This window comes from Rana temporaria, chromosome 13 (genome assembly GCF_905171775.1).
Source record: "Rana temporaria chromosome 13, aRanTem1.1, whole genome shotgun sequence".
Classification (NCBI taxonomy): Eukaryota; Metazoa; Chordata; class Amphibia; order Anura; family Ranidae; genus Rana; species Rana temporaria.
This window is the reverse complement of record NC_053501.1, coordinates 20,220,483-20,239,677: the sequence shown is the minus strand read 5'-3', so window position 1 is coordinate 20,239,677 and position 19,195 is coordinate 20,220,483. Positions and strand designations below refer to the sequence as shown.

Below are 19,195 nucleotides of genomic sequence, written 5' to 3'. Positions count from 1 at the left end.
ACAGTCCACCTCTCCCGTATACGACAACACCAGCTCCGAATTGAGGATGGGGAAAACCGGAGCCGCAGGAACAACATCCGGCTGCAGGGTGTCCCGGAGGCGACCTCGGGCACTGATCTCAAGCCCACTGTCACCGCTATCCTCAACCAGGTCCTGGGCAGGGAGGTTACATCCCCTATCGAATTGGACAGGGTGCATAGGGTGGGGGGCGATCGCGGGGACCGCCCTCGGGACGTCCTCTGCCGGGTACACTACTATACCCTGAAAGAAGAGATTCTACGCAAGGCCTGGCGCCTAGGCACACTGGACTTCCACGGATCCTCCATTCACCTATACCCGGATCTCTCCCGCAACACGCTGTACATGCGACGGGTGGTCCGCCCACTACTGGATGTGATTCGCCGAGCTGGTGCTTCATACACCTGGGGCCACCCCTTCAGCATCAAAGTGACCCGGGATGATAACCACAAGTTTGTCCTGTCGGATCCGGACCAACTCCCCGCCCTCTTTCTCTTCCTAGACGAGGACCCTGTCACCATCCCGAACTGGTTGGACCCTCCAGATGACCGTCAGCGGCTCCCGGGCCCTCCTCTTCAACGTCGAAGGTACCCACAATCTAGATCGGCGCCCCCCGTCACCAGAGAGAGGCGAGCCACGTCACCTGAAGACTGATCCGAGCTCTCTCAGTTGAGACCTGCACTAATCTTTCCTCCTTAATTTTTCATTTATTTTTTTTATTTTTATTTTTCTCTGTGACTTTTCACCCGTCAGGAGGGTACAGCTCCCACCCAGGACATCGATCAGGTTTGCCCTAAATATTTTTCCATTGCTCGGTGCTCTATTTTTATTCTATTTTTTCTTGTTTGCTCTTTCTACCAGTGGTCCCTTCCCATGAACTACCGATCATTGCCCCCCTTGAATACTGTTATTGGTTGGAATGTATCGCTTGACTTGAAGATCCCCCCACGGCCCCGGACTGGTGCAGTTGTGCTTGCCGGGGCTCTGGTGGGACAGTTAATAATAATAATGTTGCCTGTTAGTCTAGGATGGGGCCGCTCTCCTGATGTCGTTGTGCCCTTTCGGGGCCGTGGGCCTGCGGGTTGGCTTGGGGGTTCCTGGGCGCGGTCCTTTGGCCTGTCCTGGTGCCCCCCGGGGTCCCCTTGATACCGGTCTCGTGTGCCCCGGTGACCTGGGGCTCATGGGCCATGTCGGGGGCAGCTGGAGTGTGTTCGCATCGTTGCCTGGACCACGTCGAGGCGACGATCGGGGACGACACTGCCATGGAGGTTGCGGTGGTCTGCCGGGTAGTCCAGGGACCACATAGGACTACTTGTGCCTCTACTTTGTGCCTCTATATAGTCCTCAGCTAGTTTCTACCCTGTTGTTATTTTACCTATACCTTTCTATTGTTTAGGATGCCCGAATATACCAATGATATTTGCTATACACTATATTCTTTAGTAACTTGGAAGCTATGCACTAAATGTCATGGTTATCGGGTGTGTTACAATTATGTTTTGTATGCCTGCTAAGTTGCCGGGATCACAACTCGGCTGTTCTAACCCTGTTCTCTCTCCCTAAATAGGATTGGCACAGTCCGTGCCTAACGCGTGATTTTTCACGAAGTGTCCCGTTCTCTCGGACACTAGTAGTTTTTTTTTTTCTCGAGCCACTGTTCCAAGGTGCTCTCTTTTATCAATCTCTTCCTCACCTTTCTTCTCCTCGCCTATTCCCTCCCTACTGTCTCCCTCTCCTTTTCTTTCTCACGCTCCCTACTCCTCCGCTCCAGCCTCCTTTCTCTCCCCCCCCCCTATTCCTTTTTGTCACTCCATCATGGCCCACACAATGGTTTCTCACCCCAAACTGCAATTCTGTTCCTACAACGTTAACGGCCTCAATGTTGCCTCCAAAAGAGGTCAAATCCTTTACCAAATGCACAAACGCCAAGTCAATGTGCTTCTGCTCCAAGAGACACATTTTCACTCCGCTTCCGCCCCTTCCTGTTCCAACAGATACTTCAATAGGTGGTTCCATAGCACTAACCCAACCCAGAAGGCTAAAGGAGTGTCCGTTGCCTTTCATAAGACGCTCCCCATAGAGGTGCTTGACCAGCTCTCTGACCCTGATGGAAGGTATGTTTTCGTGAAATTCCTGCTGTGGGGTACTAAATTTACGGTAGCTAACATCTATCTTCCTAATGTCAATCAAGTGTCGTCCGCGCTGAAATACTTGAGGATTCTGTCGGGATTCATGGAGGGTAAGCTCGTATTGGGAGGTGATTTTAACACCCCTTTGGAGCCACTATTAGATTCCTCCACCTCACGGTCGGGTGTCTCCTACCCGAAACTGAGGGCACTGAAGCGGGCACTCTTTGATATGCATCTTGTCGACGTTTGGAGGGTGCTACACCCCACATCCCGTGATTATACCCACTTCTCTCATGTACATCACACTTACAGTCGCATAGACTATCTGATGAGTGACCACAGCTGTCTGGATTGGTCTCCTGAATGCAATATAGACCCGATGGTCTGGTCTGACCACTCTCCTATCCACATGACGTTCTCGATGCCCTCCACTCCGGTTAGGGAGTGGACGTGGCGCTTGAATGATTCGTTACTTACGACTCCGGAGTGTGTGCAGAGGGTCTCTGATACGATATCTAACTTCCTTGCTGATCACGCCTCGGATACGACTGCTGCGCCCTTTCAATGGGAGGCACTAAAGGCCGTACTACGCGGAACCTTTATCCAAATGGGTGCGCGTCTGAAGAAGGAACGCTCGGCCGCCATAGAGGTGGCAGTCCGAACACTTAGAGACCTAGAAATTGATCACAAACGATCCCCGACGGCGTCAACACTATCGGAAGTGTCTAGGGCGCGATCACAACTCAGAGAACTATATGAGACCTCCGCGCGCACGTATGCGGATAAGCTTGCCTTCCATCAATACAAGTTCCAGGATAAGTGCGGCCGCTCGCTGGCTCGCTCCCTACATCCAAAGGGGTCTTCCGCCTTCGTGCCCCACATTCGGGGGGCGAGGGGAGAGTTGATCTCCACACCAACTAAGATGGCTGAGGAATTCAGGGACTTTTATCAATCCCTGTATAATATTCCTGCGACCCGGCCGACAGATTCCCCTTGTACTGGGGAGACTGATCAACTGTCATACATCTCGGACACAGCTCTTCCAACTTTGAATGCTGACACCATCGCTGATCTGGAAACCCCGGTCACGGAGGATGAAGTCGCCAGAGCTATAGCAGGTACGCCGGGCGGAAAGAGCCCGGGCCCAGATGGCTTCACTCCCAAGTTCTATAAATTATTCTCTGCCCTCCTCACGCCCTTTCTTACTAAGGTCTTCAACTCGCTGGCAGGGGGCTCAGGGTTTCCTCCACAGACACTTGAGGCCCACATCTCCCTCATTCCAAAGCCGGGCAAAGACCCTACACTATGCGCCAATTACAGGCCGATTTCCTTGATTGGTGTTGATCTGAAAGTCTTTGCTAAAATACTGGCAAATAGGTTACAGCCACTGTTGCCAGGGTTAATACACCTAGACCAGGTTGGCTTTGTGAGTGGCCGTGAAGCTAGGGACAATACCCTGAAAACCCTTCTCTTAACGGATTATGCCCGGTCTCATGATGTCCCATTATGCCTCTTAACGGTCGATGCTGAAAAGGCATTCGACCGAGTAGACTGGCAGTTCCTCCGACTTTCCCTACAACAAATAGGCTTGGGTCCTAATATGATGGCGAGGATAATGTCCCTTTACTCTTCCCCATCTGCTAGGGTTAGGTTGAATGGCTCGCTATCTCCGTCCTTCTCGATATCTAATGGGACTCGACAGGGATGCCCACTGTCCCCCCTCCTATATGTTCTTACCATGGAACATTTAGCCATTGCTCTACGTAACAATCCCTCGGTCCAGGGCATCACGATCGGGCCCACCCATACTAAACTCGCCCTCTTCGCGGATGACCTGCTCTTGTTCGTGACACACCCACATACATCCTTGCCCTCAGTGCTACAGGAGTTCCACAAATTTGGAGCAGTTAGCAATTTTAAGGTAAACTACACTAAATCGGAAATCCTTAACATATCTTTGTCCAAGTCAGACCTACGGAGACTATCGTCTACCTTTTCCTTCAAAACTGGTTCCACCTCCATTAGGTACCTAGGAATTCAAATTCCGGCGGATCCAACCCAACTATTCTCTCTGAACTTTACCCCCCTGCTTCTCAGAACCCAAGCAGACTTAATCACTTATGCGGCCAAACGGCTCTCATGGCTAGGTAGAGTGAACGCCCTGAAGATGGATGTTCTCCCTAGGTTTCTTTATTTGTTCCAAACCATTCCCATTCATATACCTAACTCGTACTTCAAGAAGCTACGCCGGATGTTCTCCAAATTCATTTGGAATGCTGCCCGTCCCAGAATACGATATGAAACATTATCTCTTCCAAAGGTTAGGGGGGGAGCTGGAGCCCCAGACGCCTCCTTGTACCATAAGGCTGCGGTGCTCACTCGCATACTGGACTGGTTCCATCACTCTTCAACCAAGCTCTGGGTTCAGTTGGAGGGCCATATAAACCCTGTTGAACTTTCCGCTCTCCCTTGGACCTCACCCACGGTTCGGGGGGGTTCGGGCCCTTTCGGCGACCTTACTCGTCAAACGATCCAGATCTGGGATCGCCTGCGATCTAGAAGGGGCCTGTCGAACCACGTGGGGCCTATGACTCCCTTCTTCGGGACCCCGGCCTTTCCGCCGGCCATGTCCGTAACAAGATTTGGTCCATGGCGAAAGGAGGACCATGGGAGGCTTGCCCAGGTCATACGTGCGGACCCCACCCTGAGGACCGATACCCCGACCGATTCGACCTCTAGACACCCCATGCGGTGGCTTCAGAGACAACAGATTACCTCTTACATTCGAACCTTCACATCCATTCCGGACATTCTTGCTGAACCGACAGAGTTTGAGGCGCTGCTTCTGCAGGCGGATCCTCCGACACATGTGGTATCTCAGCTCTACACCCTGTTGCTCAGTCTCTTCTCCCCTGGCCCCCCGCCGTTTACGGTGGCCTGGGAGACGGACCTACGCCACTCTATTTCCCCTATTGACTGGAAGAAGTGTTTTGTCCTGACACACAAATTATCCTTGGCCACTAAGACCCAAGAGAAGGGGTTCAAGTTATTAACGAGATGGTATAGATGCCCAACGACTATCCATCATTTCAATCCGACAGTGCCGGAGGTCTGCTGGCGGTGTCTTAAATCCCAAGGAACCATGCTCCACATTTGGTGGGAATGCCCTCCTGTACAGGGATTCTGGCAGCGGATTTTCAAACTATACTGCAAACTGATGGCGACCTCTATTCACCCTTCCCCTGAGATGGCTCTCTTATCTATACTTCCTGGCACGTTCAAATCCATCAAAAATGATGTACTACAACACTTTCTGGCGGCGGCCAGAGTGGTGATCCCCCGTCATTGGAGATCGACAATCACGCCTTCCCTAGGGGATTGGGCTGTTGAAGTGGACCGCATTAGGGACCTGGAGCGTCTGTTGGCGGAGGAGGGTGGTAAAAGCGAGCAGTTTTCTCTCATCTGGACTTCATGGTCCATGTTCCGATACTCCTCTGAGTTTATCTCTTGGGCCGAGCGTGGCGTGGATGATGTGACCCAGGCGCCATGATGGAGTGACTCTTGTCCCTTGCTTCTTGTTCCCTATCTCTCTACCCCCCCCTTGTCTTCCCTGCTTCCTCTTCTCCTTAACTTGCTCTCTACATACTGCCTTAGGAATGCATTGAGCTAACGTATCCTGGCCTCGACCCACATATTGTTATTAATTCGTTCTGTGACCCCATAGGTCCTACTCTACTTGCAGATCCATGTAAGATCCCTCCTGATGTGCCGCGTGCGGTGCAACACTGGACCCCTCACTAATATGCGGTTAATTGTTACAATTACTGTTTACTCTATATATCTGAGGATTACATAGCTGATCGGCCCGATGGTGGTTCACACACACATGCTCTCATTCCTGTTTTCCATGTAACCTAGACATGCTCTTGTTATGTCAAACTTGATGCTTACTGTTGATGTAGTCATTGATACTGTTTACACTGATTGAGATGTTATCTGTCTTCCTGTCTCTCTTTCTTCTGAATAAAATAAGATTGAATTAAAAAGTGTTGTTACTAAACCCAGGACCCTGGTTTTACTATATCTGTTCTCCCACAGTACGTGGAAATGCAATTATTTTAGTAAATATAAACTTCTAAATACAGTTGCTCATCAGCAGTATACAGCAGTCTTGTGACTTAAATTAGTGTCTGGTTAAAGAGTTTAGGAGGAGTTAATTGTCCTATCAGACTACATGACCCCTGACCCTCTGTCTGGACAGTGCTGATTGGCCCTGTACTGATCACATGCACCCTCCCAAGGAAAAAAAAAAATGCACAAACTGAGCATGTGCAGCTTGTCCCCTAGCCTATGTGCCATCAGGAGATGGATTGGGGACTGTGGAAGAAGGGGGGAGGATCAGAGCAGACAGAATCACTATTAAAGCAACCTGGGTTTCCATAACTCCACCTGATCACCTCTACATGATGCAGTAATTCATGCAAAAGGAGCCCTGACCAAGTATTGAGTGCATACTATGCATGAACATAGGTTTTCAGTAAGTCAACATTTCTGTACTAAAAATTCCTTTTTTTTTTATTGGTCTTATGTAATCAAATTTTCTGAGGTACTGCCAATTCTCCTGCCGAGAAAAGAGAATTGCTGATTCCCCTGTCAGCACTGCCTGTGCCGATGGTGGAAACATGCAAATTTCTTTCCTGCAAACCGCGGTTGCAGGAAAGAAATTGGCTCATTCCAAGTTATTTTACTTTGGGAAAGGGCTACAGATTTTGTCGGAGTTTTTCTTCGTCTACGTCCCAGTTGTAAAGATTTTTCCCTCATAAGACCAATAAAAAAAAAGAGGAATTTTTATTACAGAAATGTTGACTTACTGAAAACCTATGTTCATGCATAGTATGCACGCAATACTTGGTTGGGGCTCCTTTTGCATGAATTACTGCATCATGTAGCCAATCAGGTGATGGAGCTTGGGCTACTACAGTGATTTGCAGTACACTGCGATGCATGCAAGTGCGGCAAGTTTAGCTTTTACCTAGAGCACACCAACACAATACAGCTTGTTAGGCCTCCTTCATATGAGCGCACACCCACGCATGGACCGTATTTATCCACACGGGGATGCACAAGTGTTTTGTGTACCCCAACGAAGGCAGTCCCATTCATGTCAAAAAGGATGCAGCAGCTGCATGGACACAGCATCTGTTCCCAATCTGACATCTCTGCGGGTGCACACAAGTTTCCGCTAGGAGCCATGCACCTGCATGGATGTCACGTTGGGAACAGTTGCCATGTCTGACCAGCTGCTAGGTTCCAACTGACATGAAAGGGGCTGCCTGCATGGAGATGCACGTGTATATCCCTGTGTGCGGGCAAACACAGCGCTAACATAAGTGTACAACATAGTACGCCCATGTGAACGAGCCCTTAGCGCCATTCACATCTGCGTAACACATCACATTTATTAGCGCTTTTCTGTGTGTTCGTCCCATGACAGTATAGGGCAGGGGTCGACAAATCCCGGGCGCCAGGGCGACTAGAAATAGGGTCCTGGCGACTTGGCTTGGAAAGGGGGCAAGCCAACCAGATGTGTAAGCTGGCGCCATCTGGTGGTGGCCGTTGGTATTACAAGTTAAGTATTACAAGTTAGACAGCAATTCTAATGTAATTTTTCACTATTTTCACTGCCATCTTCTCCCCTCTAATTAGAACCCCCAAACATTATATATATTTTTTATCCTAACACCCTAGAGAATAAAATGACGATCATTGCAATACTTTCTGTCGCGCCGTATTTGCGCAGCGGTCTTGCAAGCGCACTTTTTTGGGGACAAAATTACACTTTTTTTTTTATTAAAAAATAAGACAACAGTAAAGTTATCCCCATTTTTTTTTATATTATGAAAGATAATGTTACGCCGAGTAAATTGATACCCAACATGTCACGCTTAAAATTTACGTCCGCTCGTGGAATGGCGTCAAACTTTTACCCTTTAAACGTCGCCTATGGAGATTTTAAAAAAACTCTACAGGTTGCATGTTTTGAGTTACAGAGGAGGTCTAGGGCTAGAATTATTGCTCTCACTCTACCAATCGCGGCGATACCTTACAAGTGTGGTTTGAACACCGTTTACATATGCGGTCGCTGCTCATGTATGTGTTCGCTTCTGCGCGCAAGCTCGTCGGGACGGGGCGCGTTTTCTGGCTCCTAAGTTTTTTAGCTGGCTCCTAGATTCCAAGCAAATTTGTCAACCCCTGGTATAGGGCAACCAATTCACTTGAATAGGATGCCCGACATGTGAAACACACGCGTCAAAGTACAACCCCAATTCCAAAAAAGTTGGGACGCCGTGTAAAATCTACATGAAAACAGAATGCAATGATCTCATACCCAAATTTTATTCACAATAGAAAACGTATCAAATGTTTAACCTGAGAAAATGTACAATATAAAAAAAAAAAAGGAAGGCAATTATGAAACTGATGGCAGCAGCACATCTCAAAAAAGTTGCGACAGGGCCATGTTTAAAGAGGTCGTAAGCCCTCTTAAAAAAAACCTGGAAAAAAAACCTGCAAGAGAAAGGCATACTAGCTTATTATGAATTACTTACCCAAGATTGAAGCCCCCGAAGTGGTCCTCGATCACCTCCATCTCTCCTGGAGTGAGTTCCGGGTATCGCTGCTCCGGCGCTGTGACTGGCCAGAGCAGCGATGTCACTGGCGCATGCGCGCGGGAGCCGCTAGTGATGGCATGATCGCCTTCACCAATAGCGCACTTAGTGTGCCTGCGCTGTTGTCTACGGCGCGCATGCGCCGTAGACATCGGTGCCCCTTTTTTTTAAACCGTGTGGGTTAAGGAGATATTTCTTTGACCTACAGGTAAGCCTTAATCTACCTGTAGGCTAAAGTGGTCTGTAAGGGGTTTACAACCACTTTAACACAGCGTAGCATCCTCTCCTTGCTTCTCTGAAACCTTTTGCACTGAGCCCTGATAAGATGAAGCTTCCTCTCCTCTTTAGTCCAGAGGATGCGGTGATCATGGTTGCCAAAAAGAATGTCACATTTTGATTCACCTGATCACAGAACAGTTTTCCACTTTGCAAGGGCTCATTTACACTTGCTTTGGCTTCAACACACATTAAACCACCTACCGCTTCAACAACTTTTATGACTTGGTGGTGCTTCAGTTTGAAGCTGGACGTTTGCGTGTGTAATACCTGCAATTTCTCCAAAGCTAAAGCTCAATTAAAGCCTCTCAAAAGCTGCAGGTGCTTCAAGCGAGCTTTGTTAGCGTTCTATGGAGGCTTTGAAGCACCACTAAAGCAACATGGGGTATAATTTTTGAAGCCAAAGCAAATGCATGGTGTAAAAAGGGCTGTAAGCTAACAATTTTAGCGACAGGGACTTTGATTGGCATTCAGAGAGTTTTAACAATGCGTGTCCAAAGCCATGTTTTGAAGCAAGTGTAAACTAGTCCTAACAGAGCATTTTAAATGAGCTTTGGCCCAGAGAAGACGGAGGTGTTTCTGCATCATGGTCAGATAGGACTACTACTTTGCAGCTTTACCTTACATTTTTGGATGGCATGGAGAACTGTGTTCGCAGGCAGTGATCTCTGGAAGTATTTCTAAGTCCATCCAGTGATGTCACAGAATCATGCCAGTTTCTAATGCAGTGCCATCGGAGGGACTGAAGATCACCGCCATCCAATATTGTATATCGGTCTGCCCCTTGCGCGCAGAGATTTCACCAGATTATTGGAATCTTTTGATATTATGTACTGTAGATGATGAGATCTTTAAAGTCTTTCCAATTTTACATTGAGGAACATTATTCGCGGCTTTTCACAGATTGGTGAACCTCTGCCTATATTTACTTCTGAGACACTCCGACTCCAAGATGCTCTTTTTATACCCAATTGTGTTATTGATCTTTTGCCAATTAGTGTTCTTCCATGTTATTACCACTTACTTTGCCAGCTTTTTGTTGCCCTGGCCTAATTTTTTTTTTAAACGTGTCGCTGTTGTCAATTTTAAAACTACCTGATTTTTCATCTTTTAAAAATGGTACATTTTCTCATTGTAAACCTTTTAGATGTTTTCCATTTTCAATTAAGAATAAAATATGGGTTTATGAGATTTGCAAATCATTGCATGCCGTTATGTAGACTTTACACAGCATCCCAATTATTTTGTAACCGGAGGTTGTAGCTTTTTATGGACAGCGAGTCACATTTGACAAAACACATATATCCTAACTGCGTTTGAGGTGCCATTAAAGTGATAGTGAACTTTGTTACACCACTTATACCTACAGGTAAGCCTACAATAAGGCTTGCCTGTAGGTACAGTGAATATCTCCCCAATGCGGTAGTAAATCACAACTGTTGGGGAAAAAAAAAAGGCAGTGGCATAAAGCGCTAATATGCATTGCACACTAGCAACATTATGAAATACTCACCTTGTAACTAAGCCCTCCAGCGCTATGCTGTAGTCACTGAGAGGGCTGACATGTTCCCCCAGTCTTTCTTAAGGAGTTTGTACACTCTGGCTATGTGATTGGCCGGAGACGCGATGACGTCACTGCCCACGGTTCCAGCACAAAGCTCTGAAGGTCCGGCAAGGTATGCTGGCCTATCAGAGAGCTGGCACTGGTGACGCAACTGGCTGCATCCAGTGTGAATATTTCCTAAACTGTGAACGTGACCAAGCGGGGTTTACTACCACTTTAACTTGTGTTGTTTAGGAGATATTCAGAGTGCATGCAACCGGTGACATCACCGGCACATGCGCTATGAAGGTCCGGTATACAGTGCCGGACCTTCAGAGCCTGTGCCGTAAACATTATCATGCAAAGGAGTGACAACATTGCGTCCTGACTACTCATGTAGCCATGAACTCGGAAGGAAGACCAGGGTAAGATGGAAGCCCTCTCAGTGGTGACAGCTCGTCGCTGGAGGGCTTCATTTTAAAGTGGAGCTTAAGCCCACCCCCACCATTAAGCCCACCCCCACCATAAAATGAAAAGTCAGCAGCTACAAATACAGGAGCCACTGACTTTTAATATTAGAACATTTACCTGTCCACGAATCCCGTGATGTTGGCACCCCAGTCTATTTTTCAATCGGCTCTTGGGTGCTGCTGCAGCCATTCCTTGTAAGGGGAACTGTCAGTAAAGCCTTTGCGGCCTCACAGCCGGTTCCCTAGCACGCTGCGCTTTGTGAATAGCCTAGCGGTGGGGAGGCCGAACTTTTGGGGGACCTCATCGCTGTGAGGTCACCCAGAAGTGTGGATGGGTTCCCTTTCAAAAACAGGTACTCAGATAAGGCGAGTTTCTCATAACATGCTAGTATGCAATGCATACTAGCACATTATGACATTGCCTTGCAGGGATTTTTTTTTACCAACTGAGGTTTACTACCCCTTCAAAGTGGTTGCAAAATTCAGAAAGTTTTAAAGAGTGAGGGCCACTTAAGCAACTTAGTAACCAATCGCGGGCCACAATGAGCGGAGTGGGCGAATGACAGGTCCGTGTTCATGCTGCATATGTAGAGTGGACACTCTATGGGCCCTCTGATCCAATCAGATGGAAGAGGACAGATCCACTTCTGTTTTTTTAGCGGATCGGATTGGAGGTAGGCGGGTGTAAATGGACACAAGTCAGTTTACATCTGTCGTTCCATAGAGGTGGATGGAGGGTCCGACCGATCATGTGAAAAAGTCCCAAGCCTGCTTTTACACGGATGGTCTGTGGTTTACCCATGATGCAGTGCACCTGTAGTTTTCCTGCAGGTTAGCTGCACTTTGCCATAGAATTCAATTATATCCTGCAGGTGTGGTGCACTTTCTGAAAGCGCCCCAACCCGCAGGTAATAACAGAAGTCTATGGCTCAGTGCAAGCGACGCGCAGGTGCACCTGCGGATCAGTTTGAAAGCAGCCCGGTAACCACTGAAGAACAGATATGCCCATATATATATGTGGGTCAGAAACCTGCAATCTGGGCTTGCCAATCCGCCATCCTGGGGCATGAGGTCACAGGCCACATGTGGCCTCCTGGGCAACTGGTTGGGCACCCTTGCATTATGATTAAGCGTCTGTGTGCAGCAGCCACCCTAAATTAGGGCAGGTGCTGCACACAGATGACTTTATCTTAATGCATAACTTACCTGAGCCCCATCTCTGTCTCCCGATGTCCAAGAGTGCCTCAGCCATCCCAGGACTCTCGATTGGCTGAGACACAGCAGCAGCACCATTGGCTCCCACTTCTGTCAAACGCAGTTAGCCAATCAGGAGAGAGAGGGGGTGGGGGTGAACGGCAGCTTTGTGTCTAAATGGACACACAGAGCTGCAGCTTGGCTGCCTCCATAGCAAGCTGCTTGCCTTCAGGGGCTAGGAGTGCGGTAGAGGAACCTCAGAAGTGAAGGATCGGGGCTGCTCTGTGCAGGCAAGTATAACATGTTTGTTATTTTAGGACCCTTTCACGCGTGGGTCGTTTGGCAGGCGCTATTGCGCTAAAAATAGTGCCTACAAACTGACGCTGCTTTGTCCCCAGTGTGAAAGCAGGACGGTAAAAAAGTCCTGCTAGCCACATCTTTGGAGTGGTGTGTACGCCGCTCCTGCTCATTGAAATCAATGGGACACCGCGGCTATACCGCCGGCAATGCGCCTCTGCAGAGGCCCTTTGCGGTGGTTGTTAACCCTTTCTTGGCCGCTAGCTGGGGTGTAAAACCCCGTTAGCGGCCGAATAGCGCTGTGAAATTGGCAGTAAAGCGCCGCTTAAAATAGCGGCACTTTACCACCTACGCACCTCCCACCCCAGTGTGAAAGGGGCCTAATAGAAAAAAAAGTGCGATCACTTCAAGCCAAGGTTTACATTGTGGCAATTTGACATGCCAAATCGGTGGCTATTGCCAGCAATGGTGCCACACCGATTCCCAAAAGTGGTTCCTGTCCGGGGGGGGGGCGCGATTTGTATAGACATCTGTGTAGGAACCCGCACAGATGTCTGTCAAATTGCCCCCCCCCCAAAGTCGGACTGCATTGCTGGTTTGAAATCATGTGAGTTCAGATGAACTTGCACGATTTCTAACCCGCAATCAGTGTGAACCAGGGCTAAGGGCCAATTCACACCATAGAAACGCAGTCCGGACGCTTTTCTGCGTTCTTGTGTGATCCAGAGCATTTTTCTTCCTCTTTTTTCTTACTAGGGATGAGCTCCGGTGTGTTCGCACACTCAACGTGCAGAGCCCACCAGGAAGTCGGCGACGCGCTAATCGCAGGCAGTGAGACGTTTCCCGATCTCTGCAGCCACGCATTGGGACAACATCTCCCTGCCTGTGATTAGCGCAGCGCCGACTTCCTGGCGGGCTGCGCACGTGGATTGTGCAAACACACCGGAGCTCATCCCTATTCCTTACCCTTAAAGCGGAGGTTCACACAAAAATCAACTTTCTGTCACTAGATCCAGCATACTGCTGACATCTGCAGTATGCTGGATTTTTTTTTTGTACTTAGCGTTTTAGCCGTATTTCTTCTTCGGCTCCGAGCGGGGAATCCTTTGGGGAGTAGGCGTTCCTAAATCAAGCGCAGTTGATTGACGGGCTTGGATAGCGCGTCACGCCATCCGGAAATAGCCGACGTGACTCTCGGCTGCTTACCGTGTAGAGCTGCCTGCGCAGGCGCCGTAAATTGCCGAGAGTCACGTCGGCTATTTTCGGAAGGTGTGACGCGCTATCCAAGCCCGTCAATCAACTGTGCTTTATTTAGGACCGCCTATACCCGGAAGAATACGCCGCTCGGTACAGGAGAAGAAATACGGCTAAAATGATAAGTACAAAAAAAAAATCCAGCATACTGCAGATGTCAGCAGTATGCTGGATCTAGTGACAGAAAGTTAATTTTTGGGTGAACCCCCCGCTTTAAATAAGGACATGCGAGTTCCGGTGCGTTTTATCACACTCCAGCACACTCCAGAAGAAAAAAAATGCAACATTTTCTCTTTTTTTCCCTGGCACTGGAATGCACTGATGTGAACTATAGTTACATACATAGTAGGTGAGGTTGGGAAAAAATAAAATCACAAGTCCAACCTATGTGTGCGATTATATGTCAGTATTACATTGTATATCCCTGTATGTTGTGGTCGTTCAGGTGCTTATCTAATAGTTTCTTGAAACTAGCTGAGACCACCGATTGTGGAAGGGAATTCCACATCCTTGCTGCTCTTACAGATACAACTGAAAACTATCCATGTGTTTTTGATGCAGAAAAAAAAAAAACAATCACACTGGGCTGCATGTGGTTGTGAACTGGGCCTATGAAATAACGGCAACGCAAACATGATGCAGGTTTCTGCACATGCTCCTCTGAATAAGGGGGGGTCTTGGTGCAACACAGCCCAACACATGAAGGGTTAAGGGCCCCAAATGACAGTAAAAGATTATCGCTCGCCCCATAAAGCGTTCTCCCAGTACAGGGCTATTGCAGGCAATGTGGATCTATATATAACAAGCAGATGCAGACCTGCGCTCCAAGATACAAGTCTGAGCCTGATTGCTCTGCATTGGGCATCACTGCCAGTTATAGACATAATGAGTCGAGAAGAAAGGGGCCCCTAGGGGCCCTCCCATCCCTCAGCAGCCATCTAACCGATCCAAAACAATGGCTGGACTCACTTCCCAGAGCATGGAGGAGAGCTGTAAGCGGAAAGAGCAGTACCCATGGCAACCGCAGCCCACCCAGCACCGAACTGGTTAAACCTAAAGCGAGCCCCGATTGGCTGCCCCGGCTCCTTGCACTTTGCGCTTGGCATTGTTTACTATATAGGAGACCCGGGCCCCTCACCCGCCCCCAGGCCCGGTACCGTGACCCCTGTACGACGCTGCACTGCCCGCCCCACCGACAACAGCAGCGGCGGCGGGGTCACGACGTCTCCTCCCCCTCTCCCTCCCCCCGTATAAAAAGAAAATACTCACAAAGGCATGGTGACCCCAGTCCTCCCGCCAGCCGCGACCCCCTGGGCATGAGGAAGCCGGCACACACCGTAGAGGCGGAGCCGGCTGTGACAACAACAAAGAGCGGCCGGAACCCCGCCGCCTAGCCGCTTCCCGTCTGTCCCAACATGGCGCGCGCCGCTACCACAGCAACGTTCCGGGGGCTACGTCCTACAGCGCGTCATGGGGGGACGACGTCAGCGCGTACGTGCGTGTTGCGGTTGGGAAGAAGTCACGCCCCGCCATAGCGAGGCAAAGCACGCCGGGAGTTGTGTGGTGAAGCGCCTGGCTTCATTGTTGTAGCGCTCGGCTGCGGCAATATAGAATTGTGAATGTTGTGCACAGGAATAAAGGACACTTGTTCATTAGGATTGTCATTTTCCTTTTTTAAGTTGAGGTGCCTCCCCACCAAAAAAATAAAATAAAAATAATTAATTTTTTTTTTTACTAAAAATGTGTATTTAACCACTTCCATACCGGGCCCATTCTGGCACTCCTCTCCTACATGTAACAATCATCGGGCTAGATTCTCGTAGAGTTACGCCGGGCGTATCAGTAGATACGCCGTTGTAACTCTGAATCTACGCCGTCGTAAATTTAAGCGTATTCTAGAAACCAGATACGCTTAAATTAGGCTAAGATACGAGCGGCGTAAGTCTCTTACGCCGTCGTATCTTGGGGTGCAATATTGAGGCTGGCCGCTAGGTGGCGCTTCTGTCGTTTTCGGCGTAGAATATGCAAATGACCTAGATACGCCGATTCACAAATGTACGTACGCCCGGCGCTATTTTTTTATGTCGTTTACATTAGGCTTTTTCGGCGTAAGGTTACTCCTGCTATTAGGAGGCGCAGCCAATGTTAAGTATGGACGTCGTTCCCGCTTTGAATTTTTAATTTTTTACGTCGTTTGCGTAAGTCGTTCGCGAATAGGGCTGGACGTCATTTACATTCACGTCGAAAGCAATGCCGATTTGCGGCGGAATTTCGAGCATGCGCACTGGGATTCTTTCACGAACGGCGCATGCGCCGTTCGTAAAAAACGTAAAGTACGGCGGCGCAGCGTATCGTATTTACGCTGCGCCGCTGTAAGTTAGAGAGGCAAGTGCTGTATTCACAAAGCACTTGCCTCCTAACTTATGGCGGCGTACTGAACCAGCATGGCTACTACAGCATCTTGCAGCGGCATGCTATTCCATCCGGTTTGCGTTTAGTTGGACCATCATTTATTTTTCAACAGGACAATGACCCCAAACACACCTCCAGGCGGGGGAAGGGCTATTTGACCAAGAAGGAGAGTGATGGGGGGGCTGCGGCAGGTGACTACCTCCTGAAGCTCATCAAGAGAATGCCAAGAGTGTGCCAAGCAGTAATCAAAGCAAAAGGTGGCTACTTTGAAGAACCTAGAATATGAAATATATTTTCAGTTGTTTCACACTTTTTTGTCATGTATATGTAGCGCTACCCCCGAAGGAGCCGCTGTTTGATTCAGGATCTACTCTCTTTTGGCTTAGCTCACCCCTATTTAATCAGCTCGAACCCTCCCTTGACACATCAGAAGTTTAGTGAATAAGATATTGTGACCTCTGCTGGGCTGGGGTCACAATAGCAGGCACACAATGCAACAACAATATGGCAATAAGTTACCTGAGGTTATGGACGATCCTTCCAGATGAGAAAATACACTCCACACAATGGGTGTGGAGTGTATATATATATATATATATATATATATATATATATATATATATATATATATATAGAAAGACATAAGGAACTCTATAACTTCAGACATAGAGTTTTTGACATAAACACTATTGATAATAGTAACTCGGTAAAGGGCCCTTACTGGAATCAGTGATGAACGTGGATATGAAATAATAATCTAAACCTAAAGGAGGTACCACCCTTCTAAATTCAAGGTCAGTCTAGGCTCGCGAGCGCCCCTAGCGGGCAGTCCTGCAGCTTAGTCAATTTTCACGTAGCGGCCGGTTGGTGCATGTCAGAGTTTGTAATCCACTGGCAGTAGTTAGAGGAAAAGGATTTTTCACAACAAAATGTCTATGGTAGTAGAATATTGCAAGTTTGTTCACTCGTCTGTATAGATTACTTCCATGAAAACGCTGAAAGCATTTAACTAGGCCTCTAAATTTCAGCTACGGGCCAACACAGATCCGTGGCCTAGAAACTGGGCTGAATGTCTATGACAACCCGGGAAAGTCAAAACTGAGCAGGTGCTCTCTCACCCAACAGGCCGGCCCGCCGGATTCTTTCCTCGGAAGAAGGGCGCGTTGGCCAAATGTCGCTCCACGACACACCGGATCCCGGACGAGGGTGCTCCACTGCTACACTTGTCAGCTGGGCTGCCTCTCAGATCTCTGGAGCATGAGCTGGTACGCTGAGGTCTTGTTTCCGTCTGGATGACAGATCTCCCGGTCAAGCTAGGCCCAGGCTTCCGGCCTAACAGTGGAGTTCACTCTGTCCACCGTTCCACGCAGCAGAGAAAGCTGGTCCCCAGAGAGCGAAAAAGCGCCACTCCCCACCCTTAAGTAACCTCCTCCAATCGCCTGAGCGAAGACGTCACATCCTTCGATGGCAAAGCATTGCGGGAAATGTAGTCCGTTTCTCCAAAGAGTCTATGGAGTCCGTGTCTTCTGCTACTAGTAGACACGCAACGCATAACTTCCTGACAATTGTTCAACCTATGTACAATCTTGAATACAAGTCCAGCGTGGATTACCTGTCTTTAAACTCTAACAGGGGAAGGCCCGCTACATATAATTCCACATGTGTTAATTCATAGTTTTGATGCCTTCAGTGTGAATCTACAATTTTCATAGTCATGAAAATAAAGAAAACTCTTTGAATGAGAAGGTGTGTCCAAACTTTTGGTCTGTGGGCGGGACTTGAGTCTGCGTTCGCCTCTGAGAGCGAGCTACCTGGGACAGGGGCGTTTTTTTATTGTTTTGTTTTACACTATCTTTTACACTTAGCTCCGGAGCCGCGGCCATAACATGAGGAAAGGCCGCGGCTTCGGCCTAGCTCCAGAGCCGCGGCCATAACATGAGGAAAGGCCGCGGGTTCGGCCTAGCTCCGGAGCTGCGGCCATAACATTAGGAAAGGCAGCAGGTTCGGCCTAGCTCCGGAGCCGAGGCCATCTTGGTACACCCGGCGGCGGCCCTTCTCTCTGTTTACATCCACAGAGGAGGAGGAGCCCGCACTCGTGGGACACACCGCTGGGAGTCATACTACTGGGGGTGTCTGTCTGTACTACCTGGGGGGTGTCTTACCTGGGGGGGGTCTGTCTGTACTACCTGGGGGGGTCTGTCTGTACTATCTGGGTGGGGGGGTCTGTCTGTACTACCTGGGGGGGTCTGTCTGTACTACCTGGGGGCCTGGGGGGGTCTGTCTGTACTATCTGGGTGGGGGGTCTGTCTGTACTACCTGGGGGGGGGGTCTGTCTGTACTACCTGGGGGGGGTGTCTGTACTACCTGGGGTGGGGGTGTCTGTACTGAGAGGGGGGGGTGTCTGCACCGATGCGGGTGTCTGCACCGAGGGGGTTCTTTACTGAGGGGGGGACTATAGTTGGTGGGAGTGGGGGGTGACACCATTTTTTTTCTGCACCGGGTGACACCAACCCTAGTGACGCCACTGCAGTGGGGTCACTAGTGGCGGGGTCAGTGCCTAAATTTACCTGCTCTGACAGCTACCACACAAAAATCCTCACTCTAGCACCTAACTATGGTAGAGGGTTCTACATATGTTATACAGTCAGCAAGTGGTTAAAGTCATAGTTCACCTAACCAAAAAAATAAACTGTTTAAGGGGTCTCTGTAGATGAAAACAACTGTACAGTGCTGACTAAGGACTAAGGTTCAACAATGCGCTTGCTATAAGTGTATGCCCTTTACCTACCTCTAAAAACCTAACTGAAAAACTCCCAGAGATGGCATGTCCCGCTTGTTTGCTAGGAAGTTGCTAAGGTACTCCCAGCTGTTCCTGTTCACCTCCACCATCACAAAAGCAAGCTCTTTCTCTGATTCATCCATCCATCAAACCAA

At 48.9% G+C, this 19,195-nt stretch overlaps 1 protein-coding gene across 2 annotated transcripts in view; it reads right to left on the bottom strand.

The window, feature by feature from the left end:
* Nucleotides 1-15,304, bottom strand: part of PAPOLA (poly(A) polymerase alpha) — a 76,894-nt gene extending 61,590 nt beyond the window's left edge. Inside the window, exon 1 of one of the 2 annotated variants that reach the window (XM_040332398.1) lies at nt 15,119-15,304. In XM_040332398.1, coding sequence (XP_040188332.1) covers nt 15,119-15,126 — 8 coding nt within the window. In that variant the 5' untranslated portion in view covers nt 15,127-15,304. The remainder of the gene's footprint in view (nt 1-15,118) is intronic. The other variant, XM_040332397.1, reaches the window with a different exon arrangement.
* Between the last annotated feature and the right edge of the window lie 3,891 nt (nt 15,305-19,195).